We start from the raw sequence: 20,484 nt of genomic DNA on the forward strand, positions 1-20,484 counted from the left end.
CAAGCAATCAACCAGCAGAACCCCAATCTCTCCAAAGTAATTACTAGATCCGTGCCTTCTACACCGAGCTGTCATCACTCCACCAAACAGGCTCCAGCTTCATACTGAAGACAAGAGCTCTCTACAATTAAAGGATTGTAATGAGACAAAACATTCCAGACTTTGTTGTGTGTCTATCGGGAATTGTTTATATTTAGCTATGATACAGATCAACTGGCTATCATCCTGAGTCAGTTCAGCCTCGGGCACACTTCTCTCACTCTGATGCCAATAGTACTTTTCATTTGGACACACACACACACACACATTCTCTTTCTATAAGTGGATTTCCTGGGCTGTTTGTTGAGAGTGAGTGAGGGGTATTTTATTGGATTTTGAATGATCCATTCCACAGTGTAGGCTTTTGGAACAAGTTTACTGTTGGTTCTGAAGTGAGTTAAATTCCTTCAAAGCCTTTTGTATTTTCTATTTCTGAGGCTTCAGTTATAATTTCAACTGACTTCCCTTAGGGTATCTTCCCCAAAACGACTATAGGAGAAACACAGAGAACTATACTGAGCTGAAAGAAAGCACAATGGTGACACTGAATCACCAGGGGAAAGCCTTATCTACCACACTGACTCACTGCTGCTAATTAAAAAGAGGAACTTAAAGACTAGAATAAGGGAGATGAAACAGGATGGTGTCACCCAGGTCAGAACATCACTTGTTAAGGTTGCTATTGCCTAAATGTTCATGATCTCTCTGTTGACAATGGTAAGACGAGGGAGAATTACACGGAACAAAGATACAGACAAAGATGGTGACAACAGAACTACACAATCCCTGTGTTGTGTGTGTGTGTGTGTGTGTGTGTGTGTGTGTGTGTGTGTGTGTGTGAGAGATGTGACGCTCTGGATGTGTGTGAGATCTGGAGGTGGCTACAGGGGAGGACAACATTCAATTAGAGCCAATTGCAGAATTACAGCTATTCAGACAGGAGAGATAATGTGTCTGTAATGAGGATGATAAGGTCAGGTTGGAGGGGAGAGAGGAGCTGAGTGTAATACTGCTGGTCTGGAACCTCCCTTTGGACAGGACTGTCTACAGAGATGCTCACCTAGATGCTTTCAAAATGGGGACAGGAAACAGTAACCCCGACATAAAGGAGAACAAGGGATGGGGGCTATACCCATATGTGTGCAATGAAAGGGTTAATACAGGTAGGCTGGAGAAAGTGAATACATCTGTTGGTGCTGTGGCTACCTTAATGACATTTCTAGAGATAGAACTTTGTTTACTCAGACTGTCGTCTTTTAAGTGATCATTATCCGTGTTGACAAGCAACAGCAGTTGTGGGAGTAATAGCAGAAAAATGCGGAAGCATACTTCAAATATTGGCATGGCCAGCACATTACAGGCTCCAGCTGTGCATTTCAGTGGTGTTTAAAAATAACATTTATGCATTGGTGTTTTATTATACAGTCTGCCATTTACCTGGAATTTTCTTTGAAATGACTAGGTCAAAATGATGATTATTATAATTACCTTTCAGTTTCTTTGTGATTCATGGAGAAAATAGCCCTCTGTATTGTTTGGTAAATAACTGAATGTGCAAACTGTTACTGTACCACGTGATTTTGTGACTAAGTACCAGGTCAATAGAGTCTGAAACAGGATTGTGAAATACATTGTTGCATTTTCCTCTGCTGTCCCAGCTGTTAACGAACATCACTTGACATGAAGACAATTACACACAAACCATGATGGGAAACAGAGGGTTAAATACAAGTAGATTGATTGGGGAAATGAAAACCAGGTGTGTATGAAAACAAGACAAGACAAATGGATATATGAAAAATGGAGCGCGATGGCTAGAAAGCCGGTGACGTCGATTGCCGAACGCTGCCCGAACAAGGAGAGGAGCCGACTTCGGGGGAAGTCGTGACATTATGTCTATGTTTGTCTATTGTTGTGACTTAGATGAAGATCAGATCATATTTGATGACCAATTTATGCAGAAATCCAGGTAATTCCAAAGGGTTCACATACTTTTTCTTGKCACTGTATGTTTTTTTAAAAGTAAATTGGGCTGAATGAACTGTTTCGCTGCCAGACATGGCTCCGCTGATAGCCAGGTGTAGCAGTGGTGATGTGTTGGGACTTATGTAGGCCCTAACACTTTGTGGGCACCGATTGTCACCGTTACAGTGCAATTAATGTATTGTTTAGTGCTGTGTTGTGTAGTGGCTTTGCTGGCATGCATCAAAACATWWAAAAAAAAATCCCCACCAAGATGTACATAAAAATGGCCACTGCTCTGGTAGCCCACGAAAGCCAGCATGAATAGAATGCAATAATTTACTAATATTTGCKATATTCTAATAATTCTCATGTGCCAGCATATCGCCATGGTCCATGCCAAGGTGCACTCCTGAAGATCAGAAATAATTGGATGGTGAAACTGGCAAGTCAACCAGTAAAACAAGACGAAGCAATTCAGGCATTATTGAAGGTCAGGACAATCCTTGTCCTGCAAAGAAAAGCAATTCTTATAGTTGTAAATTAATTTGCAAGCAGTAGGCATTTATAATTACATGTGGAGTGGATCTTACAGTTACGTAATCACCACGTGCCTTGCGTACCTTCAACATGATTCGACAATCATCATTTATTCGAAAAACACAGTTTCCATCATAATTTTTTCGCAATAAAGAAAGTTCAACAAAAGAAAAATCCACCCCTGTCGAACGGATACAAATGTTGTCGATCTTTAGAAAAATGATCCTATATCGCAATGTTTTTTTGTTGCTYGGTCAATGGAAACCTACTTACTGTTGGACTGCCTACAGTACACAAAATACAATACTAAACCCTAGTACCTACCTTTCGACCAGTCACAAAACATGTAACCTATATTATTATTTKAMATTTTCTTCAGTTATTAATTCAATTGTTTCAWGACAATACATTCACTTACTGGCTATGTCCATTGAGAACCTCMTTCATTGAGAACTGCTAGAGGCATCATTACTGTATCTGTATGCTTAGTTAATGTACCTAGACTATGAAGACCTCTGTACTGTCTTCTCTAAAGATTAACAATAGTTTTCGTTTTTCACTGACGATTGACCCAAAAGTGATATTTTGTTAGGTTTATTTTGTTTATTTTCTTTCCTTGGCATAGATTATGGGAAGAACACAGCTGCAGAGATAAGAACTGGTTTATGTGGCAATAGCACTTATATTGTAGTGCTGCCTTTTACAGCTTGTTTATATCTCTTAGTGAGGGTAGAGAGAAATACACTTAAAACCTCTGATTTCTGTGTCTTTTTTTGCCAAATACACTGACTAAACAGCCTCAAAGATGGCATAGGTCAATAGTTAATTGTATACCATTCATTTTGAGGTGATGAGGGTTCCACGTCCAGGAATGATCTACCAATGATATCCCGCCTAGCAACCAACCTTGTCCAATCCTTTCTAAATGTAATAAAAGCCTGGCACGGTGAACCTCTCAGCCTATCAGCCCCGTATACAAGAGCAGAGCTGCAGATCCCAGCAGCTTTTCACCATGTTAGTGCTCCACTGTTTCTTCTGTCTCCTGAGCCTTGCTGTAGGTGTTCTGTCTGGCCAGGATGGAAAGCTTTTCCAGGGCTCCTGCTCCATGGGCTGGCACAGCTCTAATGGCCGTTGCTTCAAGTACATTGCCATGCGTGTTGATTGGGCCAATGCAGAGTCACACTGAGTGTCTCAGAAAGCTAACCTGGCCTCTGTCCACTACCTGGATAAACACTAAATTATTAACAACCTGATCAAGAGCTACGACCCTGCTGAGAGTCCCACCTGGATCGGACTGAGTGACACCCACAAGGAGGGCAGGTGGATGTGGTCTGACGGCTCCCAGGTGGACCCACTGGAACGGAGAGCAGCCAGATAATGACCAAGACACTGAAGACTGTGTTCTCACTAACTGGCCCYGTGGAATGCAATGGAATGATCTCACCTGTTCCAACCTGTTTGCCTTTGTCTGRGCCAATTGACTCAACTAGATGGTCATAGAGGTGGAGGATACTCAGTCAGACTGAGTCTGAAATCTGCCTTGATTTTCAATAATAAACCCCTTTTATTGAACAAATGTTGTTTGTGTTTGTCATAATAATGTCTTGAATTATATAACCCATTGTTTTAAATAGTCCTCATCATCACATTGCACTCAGTTGTAAAATGAGAGCTCACCAGAAATGTACATTGTTTTTTATGGCTATGGTTGCAGCTGTCTTAACTGTGTGTGTCTGGACATCCTTTGTCCTCAGCCTGGCTGTGGCCTTGGTTCTGGCTCTGGCCCTGGTTCTGGTTAGTAGTATGGTTCCTAAGGCAGCATCTGGAGAGCGATTCAAAGCTGCTGGATCAAAGATGTTCTGGCAGAATCAAAAACAATATTTGCATAGAGCAGGGGCAGGAAGGGGGAGTGGAGTTAAGACAGTTAGACTTGAGCTGACTGGAAGAGAGTTTATYAGTGTATAATGCCATCTTGTGCCACTTTGCCCTCCCAAAGATATTCTAGACAAAAAGAGACTGCATCATAACATAACACTTTTGGCATGGAGGGGCTTTAATCTGATAACACAGCCCCTGGTTTTAGATCAATTGAGTGAAATTGTGGCATCTTTGGCATCAGTTAAGAATGCTTTAAAATACAAATGGCCAAAACAAAGGCAGAATATTACTTCTCGCCCAGCTAGCACATGACATTCTGAGAACCATATGTTTCTTAACGCTTGGTGAGAGCGTGTTTGTCCTATGGTTCTTTTGCATACAATCTTCCCACAACTTTCTGGGAATGGTGAAGGAAAGTTGTGGCTTTGGAACATTCTCAGCACATTTAAGGAACTTGACAATTTTTTTWAATTGATATTTCATTACTTTAACAGAACGTTTCCTAAAGGTTCAAAGATGGTTACATTTAATTTCAATTTGGTAATGGTCTAGGAAGTTTGTCCAACTGGAATGTTCTAAAATAGTTCAGAGAACATTAAGGAATAACGTTCTTCTGTGGAAGTTTCAGTACTTCATCATAACGTTTCCTCATGGTTCTATTTAAAGTCATATTCTCAAATTGTTCCTAGAACGTTAAGAAAACTTTCCATAAACACAACTTTTGTAACGTTCTAAGAATGTTATTTAAAAAGATACACATTCCATTCTTCTCAGCATCAACAAAAGTCTATCCTTTATCTTGTTAAGTGTGTTCAGGTTTGTTGGCTGCGCCCACTAATTGGCCACACCTGATCTTAATGAGTGCTTGATTCCTTTGAAATGGGGTCTGCTTGAATAGACTAAAATGAACAACTTTGTACGAGTTTTAAAATTCCATGGATAGAGAACAGAATATTATAGGTTTGAATCTACAATAAAAAAATAAACATTTGTTTGCATGATTGAAGCATAAGCAAATTCATTTCCATGTGTCCTATCTGTGCTTGGAGGTTAATCCAAACTAAGCTAGGAGTTCTAATAAAAGTCTTATTGAAACATGTTCTCAGAAAGTCATTGAATTACCTTCAAGTAACCTATAATTTCCATTCTCAGCGCAAATGAATAAAACCTCTCAGGAAAACTTTCAGGGAACCACAGTAAAACATTCTCACAAACTCCCTGCAACCTAAAAATGTACATTCCCAGAACAGGTGAAATTTTCACTTCCGTTCTCTCTTAAAAAAAAAAAACGTTCCGTTTTACTGGTCAGGAACCATATGGCTTCGTTCCAGAACTAATGGAACAACTCAAACGTACGTTCACACAACTTCCAAGAAACCAAATATTCTAGCTGGGGCAATATGCCATGGTTTTCAGGAGGATCCTGGTTGGGTTTGTGTGTTGATAAACCTCCCTTCAACATACTGCAATAAATTAGTGGAGGTTACTTAAGAAGAATCCTAGTGTCAGTTAAAGACTTACAGAAATCTCTGGAACATGCTAACATCTCTGTTGATGAGTCTACGACACATAAAACACTAAACAAGAATGGTGTTCATGGGAGGACACCACGGAAGAAGCCACTGCTTTCCAAAAAAAACATTGCTGCATGTCTGAAGTTTGCAAAAGTGCACCCGGATGTTCGACAGTGCTACTGGCAAAATATTCTGTGGACAGATGAAACTACAGTTGAGTTGTTTAGAAGGAACACACAACACTATGTGTGGAGAAAAAAAGGCACAGCACATCAACCTCCTCCCAACATCATGGTTTGGGGCTGCTTTGCTGCCCCAGGGCCTGGACAGCTTGCTATTATTGACGGAAAAAATGATTTCCCAAGTTTATCAAGACATTTTGCAGGAGAATATTAAGCTATCTGTCCACCAATTGAGGCTAAACAGAAGTTGGGTGATGCAACAGGACAATGACCCAAAACACAGAGGTAAATCAACAACAGATTGGCTTCAACAGAAGAAAATATGCCTTCTAGAGTGGCCCAGTCAGAGTCCTGACCTCAACCCGATTGAGATGCTGTGGCATGACCTCGAGAGCAATTCACACCAGACATCCCAAGAATATTGCTGAACTGAAACAGTTTTGTGAAGAGGAATGGTCCAAAATTCCTCCTGACCATTGTGAAGGTCTGATCTGCAACTACAGAAAACGTTTGGTTGAGGTTATTGCTGCCAAAGGAGGGTCAACCAGTTATTAAATCCAAGTGTTCACATACTTTTCCCACCTTGCACTGTGAATGTTTACACGGTGTGTTCAATAAAGAACGGCAGATAGCCTAGTGGTTAGAGCGTTGGACTTGTATTCGAAAGGTTGCAAGATCAAATCACTGAACTGAAAAGGTAAAAAATCGGTTGTTCTGCCACTGAACAAGGCAGTTAACCCACTGTTCCTAGGCTGTTATTGAAAATAAGAATATGTTCTTAACTGACTTGCTTAGTAAAATAAAAAAGACATGAAAACTTTTGAAATGTACAGCGACAGAATTCAGAACATGGGTCGTTCTTACAGTATTCTCCCTGTACACCAAGTCAGAACCGTGGGATAAATAAAGGGGGCATATAAGCAGACAATGAAAGCTCTTACAATATTCAATGATTACATTTCTCTAAAACAGGCTACATGTGCACCATCAAGTCAGAACAGCAGGGTAGGTTATGAGGAAGGAAAGGGATCAAATTATTAGGGTGGGGCACATGGGCTACTAACAGCTTACTACACAACATACACTTAGTATTACTTTCTCCTTGGCATATTCCTTCATTTATGCAGCTCACCTTGTTGTGCTGTGCTCACCTGAACAGGAAGATGGCGTGGCGGTCCTTCTTGTGGGCTCTAGAAAGAGGCAAGAAATTCAGACTTGGAATTCTGAGTTGGTTGACCATTCAAAATGATTTGTGTTTAGTGAGTCCGCCAGATCAGAGGCAGTAGGGATGACCAGGGATGTTCTCTTGATAAGTGTGTGAATTGAACCATTTTCTGTCCTTCTAAGCATTCAAAATGTTATGAGTACCTTAGGGTGTCAGGGGAAATGTATGGAGCAAAAAGTACATTATTGTCTTTAGTAAAAGTAAAAGTTGTCAAAAATATAAATAGTAAAGTACAGATATGCAAAAAAAACGACTTACGTAGTACTTTATAGTATTTTTACTTAAGTACTTTACACCACTGCCAGTAGATTGCCAACATGATGCATGATGATGACTGCTTGTCTAGCTTGCTAGCTTTTGAAAGTATGACATGATCAACCCAATCAAAGCTACGGTAGATATAACTTGATTTGACGTAATTTTATCTATGGCCAATGACCTTGAGCCTTCTTGGATGGGCACTTCTAACGTAAGTCTATGGCAGCACCCAATGGGCTTGAATTTTCGAGCTCTACCTGTAGATTTTGTGGTGACGTAGTGTCCCCATGACTGTCAGAACACTGAGCCAATCACGGCGCAACTAGAGAACATTACCAACCCGTACCCTCCATATATTCTGCTGGCTGCCCCTCCACCACAGCAAGCACTGAGCTAGGCTGAAACACCTGCATTTTGGAGCTMCCTTACTCAAGAAAGCAAAAAAGAAACCATATTTGTATGCGGCTTTGTAAACTTTTTGTTAACATTGTTTGCAAACTGATATGTGACGTGTATTAATGCCAAAATAACTGCCCCACCTGCTCTGAATTACGCAACGTCACTGTACCTCCTGTACCACCTCAGGATCTTGTCAGGGTATCTCTGTGCATTGAAATTGCCATCGATAAAGTGCAATTGTGTTTGTTGTCCGTAGCTTATTCCTGCCAATACCATAGCCCCACCTCCACCAGGTGGCACTGTATTCACAAAGTTGACATCAGCAACTTCTCGCCCACACAACGCCATACACGTGGTCTGCGGTTGTGAGGCCGGTTGGATGTACTGCCAAATTCTCTAAAACGTCGTTGGAGGTGGATTATGGTATAGAGATGAACATTCAATTCTCTGGCATGGCAACAGCTCTGGTGGACATTCCTGCAGTCTGCATGCAAATTGCACGGTCCCTCAACTTGAGACATCTGTGGCAATGTGTTGTGTGCCAAAACTGCACATTTTAGAGTGGCCTTTTATTGTTCCCAGCACAAGGTGCCCCTGTATAATGATCATGCTGTTTAATCAGCTTCTTGATATGCCACACATGTAAGGTGGATGGATTATGGCAAATGAGAAATGCTCACTAACAGGGATGTAAACACATTTGTGCACGAAATTGGAGAGAAATCATTTTTTGTTTGTATGGAACATTTCTGGGATCTTTTATATCAGCTCATGAAACATGGGAAAACACTTTACACAATGCTGTTCATATTTTTGTTCAGTGTATTTTCTATGCAAACTTTTTATATGTTGACAAAAAATCACTGGACAAGTTAATGGAAACAGCTATACTGTCTTGATGCAGTGTTAATAGTGAATCTCTAGCGCCATCTACAGACCATTTTCTTAAAATGTAACCAGTTCACACAGTATATTCCCTTGATCAAGTTACCTTTTTTTAATTTTTTATTATATATATATTTTTTCACCTTTATTTAACCAGGTAGGCAAGTTGAGAACAAGTTCTCATTTACAACTGCGACCTGACCAAGATAAAGCAAAGCAGTTCGACACACAACAACACAGAGTTACACATGGAGTAAAACAAACATACAGTAGAAAAATAAGTCTATATACAATGTGAGCAAATGAGGTGAGATAAGGGAGGTAAAAGCAAAAAAAGGCCATGGTGGCGAAGTAAATACAATATAGCAAGTAAAACACTGGAATGGTAGATTTGCAGTGGAAGAATGTGCAAAATAGAAATAATGGGGTGCAAAAGAGCAAAATAAATAAATAAATACAGTAGAGGAAGAGGTAGTTGTTTGGGCTAAATTATAGATGGGCTATGTACAGGTGCAGTATTCTGTGAGCTGCGCAGACAGCTGGTGTTTAAAGCTAGTGAGGGAGATAAGTGTTTCCAGTTTCAGAGATTTTTGTAGTTCGTTCCAATCATTGGCAGCAGAGAACTGGAAGGAGAGGCGGCCAAAGGAGGAATTGGCTTTGTGGGTGACCAGAGCGATATACCTGCTGGAGCGCGTGCTACAGGTGGGTGCTGCTATGGTGACCAGCGAGCTGAGATAAGGGGGGACTTTACCTAGCAGGGTCTTGTAGATGACCTGGAGCCAGTGGYTTTGGCGACGAGTATGAAGCGAGGGCCAGCCAACGAGAGCGTACAGGTCGCAGTGGTGGGTAGTATATGGGGCTTTGGTGACAAAACGGATGGCACTGTGATAGACTGCATCCAATTTATTGAGTAGGGTATTGGAGGCTATTTTGTAAATGACATCGCCGAAGTCGAGGATCGGTAGGATGGTCAGTTTTACGAGGGTATGTTTGGCAGCATGAGTGAAGGATGCTTTGTTGCGAAATTGGAAGCCAATTCTAGATTTAACTTTGGATTGGAGATGTTTGATGTGAGTCTGGAAGGAGAGTTTACAGTCTAACCAGACACCTAGGTATTTGTAGTTGTCCACATATTCTAAGTCAGAACCGTCCAGAGTAGTGATGCTGGACGGGCGGGCAGGTGCAGAAAACGATCGGTTGAAGAGCATGCATTTAGTTTTACTTATATTTAAGAGCAGTTGGAGGCCACAGAAGGAGAGTTGTATGGCATTGAAGCTCGTCTGGAGGGTTGTTAACACAGTGTCCAAAGAAGGGCCAGAAATATAGAGAATGGTATCGTCTGCGTAGAGGTGGATCAGAGACTCACCAGCAGCAAGAGCGACATCATTGATGTATACAGAGAAGAGAGCCGGCCCAAGAATTGAACCCTGTGGCACCCCCATAGAGACTGCCAGAGGCCCGGACAACAGGCCCTCCGATTTGACACACTGAACTCTATTAGAGAAGTAGTTGGTGAACCAGGCAAGGCAATCATTTGAGAAACCAAGGCTATCGAGTCTGCCGATGAGGATGTGGTGATTGACAGAGTCGAAAGCCTTGGCCAGGTCAATGAATACGGCTGCACAGTATTGTTTCTTATCGATGGCGGTTAAGATATTTGATCATATTTGAGTCACTATTATTTAACTATTACTGTAACTGTAACTAATAAACATTAAAAAAATACATCAAAGCTGAAATTATATTGATTTGTCATCTGTATATTTCCATACAAACACATATATTTTTTAGGATAGGCTACTATGATGGTTTCATTCATTCATGACAGCATATACAATGTTGCAACCTTTTCTTTGACTGTCATTGGTTTCAACAATGTTACCATAGCTTATTCCCAGTAATGTCTATCCTCACTTGAAAAACACATTGCTCCATGACAATATGTTATACAATTGTGACGTATTCAAAAGAGGCGGAGTTAGCTACGCCCGCCGCTTGCCGTGGATTCAACATCAAACCCGTCTCAGAAAGTTGGTTGATTTACGTATTTGTTGGAGCGTACCATGGATTTAATATAAGTAGATCATCTACTGACAAACTTCACTTGACTTATCTCCGAAAGTCATCGATCTGGTAAGTTTTAGGTACATTTTTCGCCGTGTAAGGCCTAGTCATTTCGCTAATGTCTGAGGGAGTAGAATTCGTTCTGAAAATGTCGACCATCTAAATATTTTTTTTGCCGATTTGACAGTCATCAAAATGAAGTTTTCAAGAGACATAAATAACTTGCCGCTTACGTATCGAGAAACAGGCAAGCTAGTGTTGTGGATTGTAATAGTTATGATCTATAATACAATTATTCATATACTCAATTAGTGGATATAACGTGTCATTGCACAAGGGAATTTCCTGAAAGTGTGATAATGTAGCTACTGTACTCTTGTACATGTTTTGTTTTTGTAACCTAGAAAGCTATGCCATCAAAACCACTCTTATTTTGAAGTCCAAGTTACGCTAGTCTACTGTATCTGTGTCAGCTGTTCACTGTATAAAATGGACTAACGTCATTACAAATAAGAAAATAACACAATGCCACTGTGAGTCTGTAGGCTTAGCCCAGATGATAGAGTGCCACTTTTCTCAGCTCTTTTAGAGCTGATGATGCAGCATTTGTCTTTGTTGTCTTTACAAATTCCATTCCTTTGACCTTTGCTTCATGATGATGTGAACTTATGATGTGCAGAGGATGTTTTAGTTACAGTTCTTCATGCTGTGTCAAGTGATCTCTAACTAACACTAGGTTTGTCTATTGTACATTTCAGGGCAGAGCTCCAGAGGTTGAGTCACAGCCATGGTGCAACAATACCAGTCACCTGTAAGGGTCTACAAACACCCTTTGGCTGATAATGGCGGTAAGTTGTGTACATTTGTGTGTGTTAGGCTGCTGCTTTGTCTATGCATATATGTGTGGGTGGGTAGTGTGGGATGTTGTGAGAGGTTGCAGTGCTCATGTGCAAATTGGGCCCAGACGCCCAGGCAGTCAGACTGCCAGTGTTTTGTGCTGCAGGAACAAAGTGTGGTTTGGCTGCATAGAAACCTATCTCATACAATATATCTCTATACACTGTATTACAGTGTCCTGGGCCCTGTATTATGTCATGTTCTCGTGTTTTGTTGGTGAGATCATTGTTTATCCACCTTTTTGTTTTGGAAACACAGTCTGCAGTATTTCTGTTCACCCAACCTAATTAGTCGTGGCAGCAGTTAACACACTATCATATTATTTATGAGTATGAAACTGAAGAGTACGGTTTAATTAGTAACTTTTTGCCTTTAGTTTTTTGCAGGCACCTTGACTAAGCGATGCTCTCTGTTAAATGCAATACCATATATTAGCTTTTCCACTTGCCCGGCTGTAATATACATTACTTGTATTTCAGTCACCGATCACCACTGCATAGATGTACAGTAGATAGTAGTTCTGCAGATGTTGTGCGAAAGTCATAGGAAATACACAATCCACAATGTCATACATACAACATACATACATACATACAACTACATACATACACATACACTACCGTTCAAAAGTTTGGGGTCACTTAGAAATGTCCTTGTTTTGTGAAAGAAATACATTTTTTTGTCCATTTAAAATAACATCAATTGATCAGAAATACGTGTAGACATTGTTAATGTTGTAAATGGCAGATTCTTTTTATTTTTATATAATAAAAAAAAAAATGGAATATCTACATAGGCGTACGTGGTTAGCTAATCCAAGTTGATCATTTTAAAAGGCTAATTGACCATTAGAAAGCCATTTTGCAATTATGTTAGCACAGCTGAAAACTGTTGTTCTGTATTTAAGGAAGCATAACAACTGGCCTTTCTTGACTAGTTAAGTATCTGAAGCATCAGCATTTGTGGTTCGATTACAGGCTCAAAATGGCCAGAAACAAATAACTTTCTTCTGAACTCGTCAGTCTATTCTTGTTCTGAGAAATGAAGGCTATTCCATGCGAGAAATTGCCAAGAAACTGAAGATCTCGTACAACGCTGTGTACTACTCCCTTCACAGAACAGCGCAAACTGGCTCTAACCAGAAAGGAGTGGGAGGCCCCAGGGCACAACTGAGCAAGAGGACAAGTACATTAGAGTGTCTAGTTTGAGAAACAGACACCTCACAAGTCCTCAACTGGCAGCTTCATTAAATAGTACCTGCAAACACCAGTCTCAAATGTCAACAGTGAAGAGGTACCGAGATGCTGGCCTTCTAGGCAGAGTTGCAAGAGAAAAAGACATATCTGACTGGCCAATAAAATATTAAGATGGCAAAAGAACACAGACACTGAACAGAAGAACTCTGCCTGGAAGGCCAGCATCCCGGAGTCGTCTCTTCACTGTGACGTTGAGACTGGTGTTTGCGGGTACTATTTAATTTAGAAAAATTTGCTTTTCTTTCAAAAACAAGGACTTTCTAAGTGACCCCAAACGTTTGAATGGTTGTGTGTGTGTATATAAATAAATGAATAAAAATGAGTATCTCGTGACTTGGCAGGAAGTCAGCAGTCTTCTAATCCCAGTTCAGTGAAGAGATCAGATCGCAGGACTTCAGACAGAGTGGGGGTGGTTGGGCACAGTGTTCTAACAGTCAGATCCTAACTGGAGGGGAAGTCAGGCCCAAAACACAATCTGTTTAACCATGATATTATATTTATTAAGTATCCCCATTACTCTTCCTGGGGTCCAGCAACATGAAGGCAGTTATATACTATTTTAAAATATTACATGACATTACATTTCATAACACTATTCACAACACATTAAGTGTGTTCCCTCAGGCCACTACTCTACTACCACATATCTACAACACAAAATCCATGTGTACGAGCGTGTCTTATCATACACTGCAAAAAAAAAAAGGGAACACTTAAACAACACAATGTAACTCCAAGTCATCACACTTCTGTGAAATCAAAACTGTCCACTTAGGAAGCAACACTGATTGACAATACATTTCACATGCTTGTGCAAATGGATAGACAACAGGTGGAAATTATAGGCAATTAGCAAGACACCCCCAATAAAGGAGTGGTTCTGCAGGTGGTGACCACAGACCACTTCTCAGTTCCTATGCTTCCTGGCTGATGTTTTGGTCACTTTTGAATGCTGGCGGTCTTTCACTCTAGTGGTAGCATGAGACGGAGTCTACAACCCACACAAGTGCTCAGGTAGTGCAGCTCATCCAGGATGGCACATCAATGCGAGCTGTGGCAAGAAGGTTTGCTGTGTCTGTCAGCGTAGTGTCCAGAGCATGGAGGCGTACCGGGAGACAGGCCAGACTATCAGGAACGTGGAGGAGGCCGTAGGAGGGCAACAACCCAGCAGCAGACCGCTACCTCCGCCTTTGTGCAAGGAGGAGCACTGTCAGAGCCCTGCAAAATGACCTCCAGCAGGCCACAAATGTGCATGTGTTCTGCTCAAACGGTCAGAAACAGCTCCATGAGGTGGTATGAGGGCCCGACGTCCACAGGTGGGGGTTGTGCTTACAGCCCAACACCGTGCAGGACGTTTGGCATTTGCCAGAGAACCCAAGATTGGCAAATTTGCCACTGGCACCCCGTGCTCTTCACAGATGAAAGCAGGTTCACACTGAGCATTGTGACAGCGTGATAGTCTGGAGACGCCGTGGAGAACATTCTGCTGCCTGCAACATCCTCCAGCATGACCGGTTTGGCGGTGGGTCAGTCATGGTGTGGGTGGCATTTCTTTGGGGGCCGCACAGCCCTCCATGGGCTCGCCAGAGGTAGCCTGACTGCCATTAGTTACCGAAGTGAGATCCTCAGACCCCTTGTGAGACCATATGCTGGTGCGGTTGGCCCTGGGTTCCTCTAATGCAAGACAATGCTAGACCTCATGTGGCTGGAGTGTGTCAGCAGTTCTGCCAGAGGAAGGCATTGATGCTATGGACTGGCCCGCCCGTTCCCCAGACCTGAATCCAATTGAGCACATCTGGGACATCATGTCTTGCTCCATCCACCAACGCCACGTTGCACCACAGACTGTCCAGGAGTTGGCGGATGCTTTAGTCCAGGTCTGGGAGGAGATCCCTCAGGAGACCATCCGCCACCTCATCAGGAGCATGCCCAGGCTTTGTAGGGAGGTCATACAGGCACGTAGAGGCCACACACACTGAGCCTCATTTTGACTTGTTTTAAGGACATTACATCAAAGTTGGATCAGCCTGTAGTGTGGTTTTCCACTTTTAATTTTGAGTGTGACTCCAATCCAGACCTCCATGGGTTGACAAATTTGATTTCCATTGATAATTTTTGTGTGATTTTGTTGTCAGCACATTCAACTATGTAAAGAAAAAAGTATTTAATAAGAATATTTAATTCATTCAGATCTAGGATGTGTTATTTTAGTGTTCCCTTTATTTTTTTGAGCACTGTATGTCTGTGCCTGTGTGTCTCTTCAGTCCACGCTGATCCATAAGGTATATTTCTATCTGTTTTTTTTCTATCTGATTCTACTGCTTGCATCAGTTACCTCCAGTTACCTGATGTGGAATAGAGTTCCATGTAGCCATGGCTCTATGCAGTTCTATGCGCCTCCCATAGTCTGCCTCTCTCTCACCACGCCACCAGCTGTCTGTCTCAGGATCATCTGTCAGAGGCCCCATCATGCTGTATGGGTTTTATGTTTAAGAGCATGCCTTGGTGTGGCTGCCTGGGAAGSTTATCTATTTTAGATGTGCTAGTCCTCTCATTCTGATATGGGGTGCATTCTGGCTTGTGACACAGAACAAGCAGTACTCCAGTCGCCGCTCCTCCTCCCATATCATTTCTTCTCTCATTTCTATCTTCTCTCGTCTCTCCCCTGGGCCTAGTTATACAGTACTGTCTGTGTCTGCTGCTCCCACTGTGACTTCCTGCTTAGCTGTGGTTGACTGGCTGCTCTCTGAACTAGGCCCTGGGTGTCATAAGGCCTCCCCTCGCTGTGCTTGGTCCCGTTTGCTGCCTGGCCTACCGCTGGTCTGCCCTGTTAGGGCTGATAGGACTGTTCCATCCGGGGGAAGTTGTGGCTTAGTATAGATTGACTCAGACAAAACACGCTGTGTGAAGGGTTGTTTATATCATATCAACCCCCACATCTGTTCAGTGCACAGCCTCAGTGTTTTACGGTGAATAGCTTGGCCCAAAATCCATTAAAATGCAATCAGTATATCTTATGATTATATCCACTTTTATTTTCTAAGCTCTTAAATTTAAGCTCTTGGCTCTGTCTTGGCTCGGCATCTGTTTACCTTGTTTCTGCTCTGTTTGAGACGCTGTGCCACTTCCTGTTCTTTGGGGTTATCTATTAAGCCAGAAGCAAGTTACATTGTATAATAAGAAGGTCAGRGCTGGAAAAGGTCATTACTGAACAARAGCTTAGCTCGTTAAAAACACTGACATTGTTTATTTTGTAAGTGTCCTGTGTTACGCAACCTGATTACAGTGGAAGWCAGGTGCTCTGTTCTTTCTCTAACTGCAGCCGTGGCTCTGCTTCACCAAATACCAAAAAACCCAACCTTTGACCCCCAGGAGTTCTTATCTCAGTTCTAGACTCGGCAACATCTGTTAAATTTCTGGGAATGTTTTTTTTTGTTATACTTCCATTCACACACTGTCGGCGTGATTCAAAGGCATTTCAAAGATTGTCAGTTGATTTAAAGGTTGCGGGGCTGCCTGGCTGTAAAAAGGCTGTTCTAATGACAGCAGTTCACACTAGATAGAGGGCCTAGCCAGACTAGAGGCTTCCTCTGTCCTCTGACTGACCGTCCCAGTGACTGACCCTTGGTTTGGCCCACTGACAGCCATTACAGTATCACTCCTGTCCTGACACCATCACACCAAACCTGGCATGTTGGTTTACCGCTTATCACTGACGACAACATTCCTCCGTTCTCGGGAACATTTATGTAAACAGATTTGTTTTTCATATTCAAATCAAAATCAAATCAAATTTTATTGGTCACCTTCACATGGTTAGCAGATAATGCCAGTGTTGCGAAATGCTTGTGCTTCTAGTTCCGACCATGCAATAATATCTAACAAGTAATCTAACAATTTCACAACAACTACCTTTTACACACAAGTGTAAAGGAATGAATAAGAATAAAACCCCAGATCAAGCAATGCAGATGTAGCACGGTGGCTAGGAAAAACTCCCAGGAAAGGCTGGAACCTAGGAAGAAACCTAGAGAGGAACCAGGCTCTGAGGGGTGGCCGGTGCTGGAGAGAGAGGGTGAAAACAGCAGGTCCGGTTCAAGGTAGCATGACCAGTGAAAAGGTCAGGGTTCCATAGCCGCAGGCAGAGCAGCAGTAAACTAGGAGGGATAGACGCAAAGAACGACAAGGTACTGCGACGTCTGGTGAACCAGGTCAGGGGTTCGTCAGCATTGGGTTAGCTGACGAATGTCAACACTAATCTTGCTTTGTATGTGGCAGGCGCTTGCCGATGGTGGCGCAGAAGTCAAGACGTGTTGTTGTGCATTGCTGGCCATGGCCACGAATTTGCATTAGCATGATGACTAACTGCGCATGTGGGGAATTATAACTGGCTAATTTCAGCTTGGCTGTTGATACGATGTCTTGTTTTGGCCTGATTTTGGGGAGGGGGGCGGGCTTTAGAGGTATCATAGCTAGATACATCAACATGATAGACTCCAGAATTAGGGCTCGGACTGACTCCCTAGCTTTCCACTGGCATTATAGGAGTGCAGTGTAGAAAGGATCTTGGTTACCTTTCCGGCACCAGGAACAGGCGATCAGGTATAATAGGACACCCACCCGACACTTTATAGATTCAAACGCACACACCTCAACACACCAAAGGTATAACACACCAGACGCACTGAATTAGCTACCTCCTAGACAAGGCAGAGTATAGGTCCCGGCACAAAGGATCTCCCCACCGCCGCGTGCGCTGAAGGGGCGCAAAACCTGGATCAGGAAAGATCACGTTTAAGTAACGTCTAAGCACACTCAAGTATGGGTAGAGTGGAAAACCTGGCATCAATGCACCGACCTAGGGACGGCAATCGGGAGAGCGAGAGACGAGCAAGACAGTGAGTCAGCCCTCGCAATAATAAGAAGGCCAGAAGAATTCATGGACGAGAGGGGAGCCAGCCAGGGCAGAACAACAAGGGTGGTTTGGTCACCTCCAGGTGCCTTGCCCGTTCACCTTCTCACCCCAGGGCCAGACGTTACACTCAATCATAGTGGACGATACTGGATCGAGATGAGTGTTCAGTTTAAAGACTTATAAGGTTGAAACGCGCGTCTGGTGTCCTCTCAGCATGGATTAGGTACGCTCCGTTGCATAAAAATTGAGCTCTAAGTAGGAAGAAGCGGCGCTTGCCTGCAGCTGTTGGTCTTAGAACGTCCTATGACACAATAAGCGAGGCCTGTGTCTTGTGAATTAGGTAGCGTAAAGTCTAGCGTATGTAGCGAGACAGGACCGATCATGGGCTAGGAGCAAGTCCATGTAATGCATTGTAGGTTACCAGTAAAACCTTGAAATCAGCCCTAGCCTTAACAGGAAGCCAGTATCGTTAGCTAATAACACAAAATCCAGACACAAAATAATGGATATGTTTTATCTATCCTGAAGCAAGATTTGGGCCTAAATATTTAGAATATGCACGTAGGCTCAGAACGTCTGAGGCAGTTTGGTTTTCTGAATGCAGGCACTGTTAGAGACGATGGACAATYCACCCAACTATCTAACTGTAAGCTTCTTGGTTTATGCACTGAAGCCTATATACTACTTTAGTGTTTTGGCTTGGTAATGGGGAAGAAGGAAATGGACTCCGTATCTTATGTTCCCAAGCATTGAAAGATAGTWGTTACATYTCTTGGTTGTGTAACWGTAGTCAACTGTATATCCRTCMGTCAMGTTATTRAATCAATATTCACSGATGATGTCTTCGTGCCTCGTCGTTCTATCGATCAGACTGCACACCAGCTTTGTTTGATCCATAAAGACTTGCACTGTTGCACTGTCATTAACCACGTTGTGATGGAAACAGGAAGTACGGGTCCAATTTTCTAAATGCCTCCAGATCATTTGTTCGTTGGGATCTTTTTGTATCGGTAAAATTAATTATGCGAGAAATGGCGTTGGATATTCCTTTATGCGTAAATATTTATAAAATAACCATCATATTGAAGTCACGCCATGTTATGGTATGTGGTCCTCCCACTACTACTTGGGAAACCTTGCAGTTTATTAGGCTACAGATGAAATAAGTTATGAACTTCACAGGATGGTGAAAGTGCACTGGCATGAGATTGATGCTCCTTTCCAATAAATATTGATGGTTTMATTCTGTTGACATGATCAGTGCTTGACTGCCATTTGACAAATATAAATAATCTCGGTCTTATCCATAGTAAAGTCATCATGTAGACTACCCTCACTGTATCTGTGAGCTGTTGGCTAGAGCACACGTGTCAACACCAGAGTAGGCATATTTGCTATTTAATACAACAGTTTTTGTGACAAAAATATCAGTAGAGTTGAAAATGCCACAAACACATTGAACTTTCAATTTTTATTTGGTACATTAAAACTTAAGCAAAAAAATACATGTTTTGTGCACTACGTCATCACACACTGATTATTATCCGCAACAAGTCAGTTTGGTGGAAACACCACTGGGGGGAATTCTTCTATTCTAATAATTGCATGAAAATCTGTCGCCAATTGGATGGAAACCTAGATAGTGACTCTGAAAAGGGTGGGTGTTTTATGTGTGTGTCAGCAGATTGACCTCCGTGTACTCTGCACCATTGTGCTAATCAGATTCCAGCAAAAATGGTCTTTCTGTTTATCTGACTTTCATTTATCTGCTTGTCCAGCCCTTATATTTAACCTCAGTCAAGTGTTTTATCACTTTCTTTTCAGGACAACCAGGGATACAAGTAGAACACTAAACAATTTTAAATAAACAGTTGCGTTCATGAGTTTTATTGACAAATGTCCATAACAAAGCAACAGTAAACTTGTTGTCCCCCACGAAAGATGCATTGTAAATGCCGCATCATTCACCCAAGTTTGGTCAACATCGGGCCAGTGCTGTCGAGATCGCGTGTGACTAACGTACAGACAGACGGCTGGACAGAGACCGATCCAAAGTCCCCTCCCGAATTTCATCGTTGGGGAAAATAAGGTTCGCCAAAACAAAAACCTGATAAAATGAATTTATACGAATGCTGTACGTACAMAAATTGTTTGCGCACTGAAATGAATATCCAACAAGTCACTGACAACTCAGTGGAGTCTGGAGTTGGACAGCAACACTGTGAGCTTATTARAGTTTTATAGACACTATGTAGACACTGGGCTCCCGGGTGGCGCAGCGGTCTAAGGCACTGCATCTCAGTGCTGGAGACCCGTCACTACAGACCCTGGTTCGATTCCAGGCTGTATCACATCCGGCTGTGATTGGGAGTCCCATAGGGCGGCGCACAATTGGCCCAGCATCGTTAGGGTTTGGTTGGTGTAGGCAGTCATTGTAAATAAGAATTTGTTCTTAACTGACTTGCCTAGT

General features: G+C 42.3%; 1 protein-coding gene across 1 annotated transcript in view; it reads left to right on the top strand.

The window, feature by feature from the left end:
• Nucleotides 1-19,955: 19,955 nt before the first annotated feature.
• Nucleotides 19,956-20,484, top strand: part of LOC112069104 (SEC14-like protein 1) — a 10,473-nt gene continuing 9,944 nt past the window's right edge. Inside the window, exon 1 of the mRNA XM_070438410.1 lies at nucleotides 19,956-20,033. Within this exon, the coding sequence (XP_070294511.1) occupies nucleotides 19,956-20,033 (78 nt within the window). The remainder of the gene's footprint in view (nucleotides 20,034-20,484) is intronic.

This window comes from Salvelinus sp. IW2-2015, unplaced genomic scaffold, assembly GCF_002910315.2.
Source record: "Salvelinus sp. IW2-2015 unplaced genomic scaffold, ASM291031v2 Un_scaffold909, whole genome shotgun sequence".
Classification (NCBI taxonomy): domain Eukaryota; kingdom Metazoa; phylum Chordata; class Actinopteri; order Salmoniformes; family Salmonidae; genus Salvelinus; species Salvelinus sp. IW2-2015.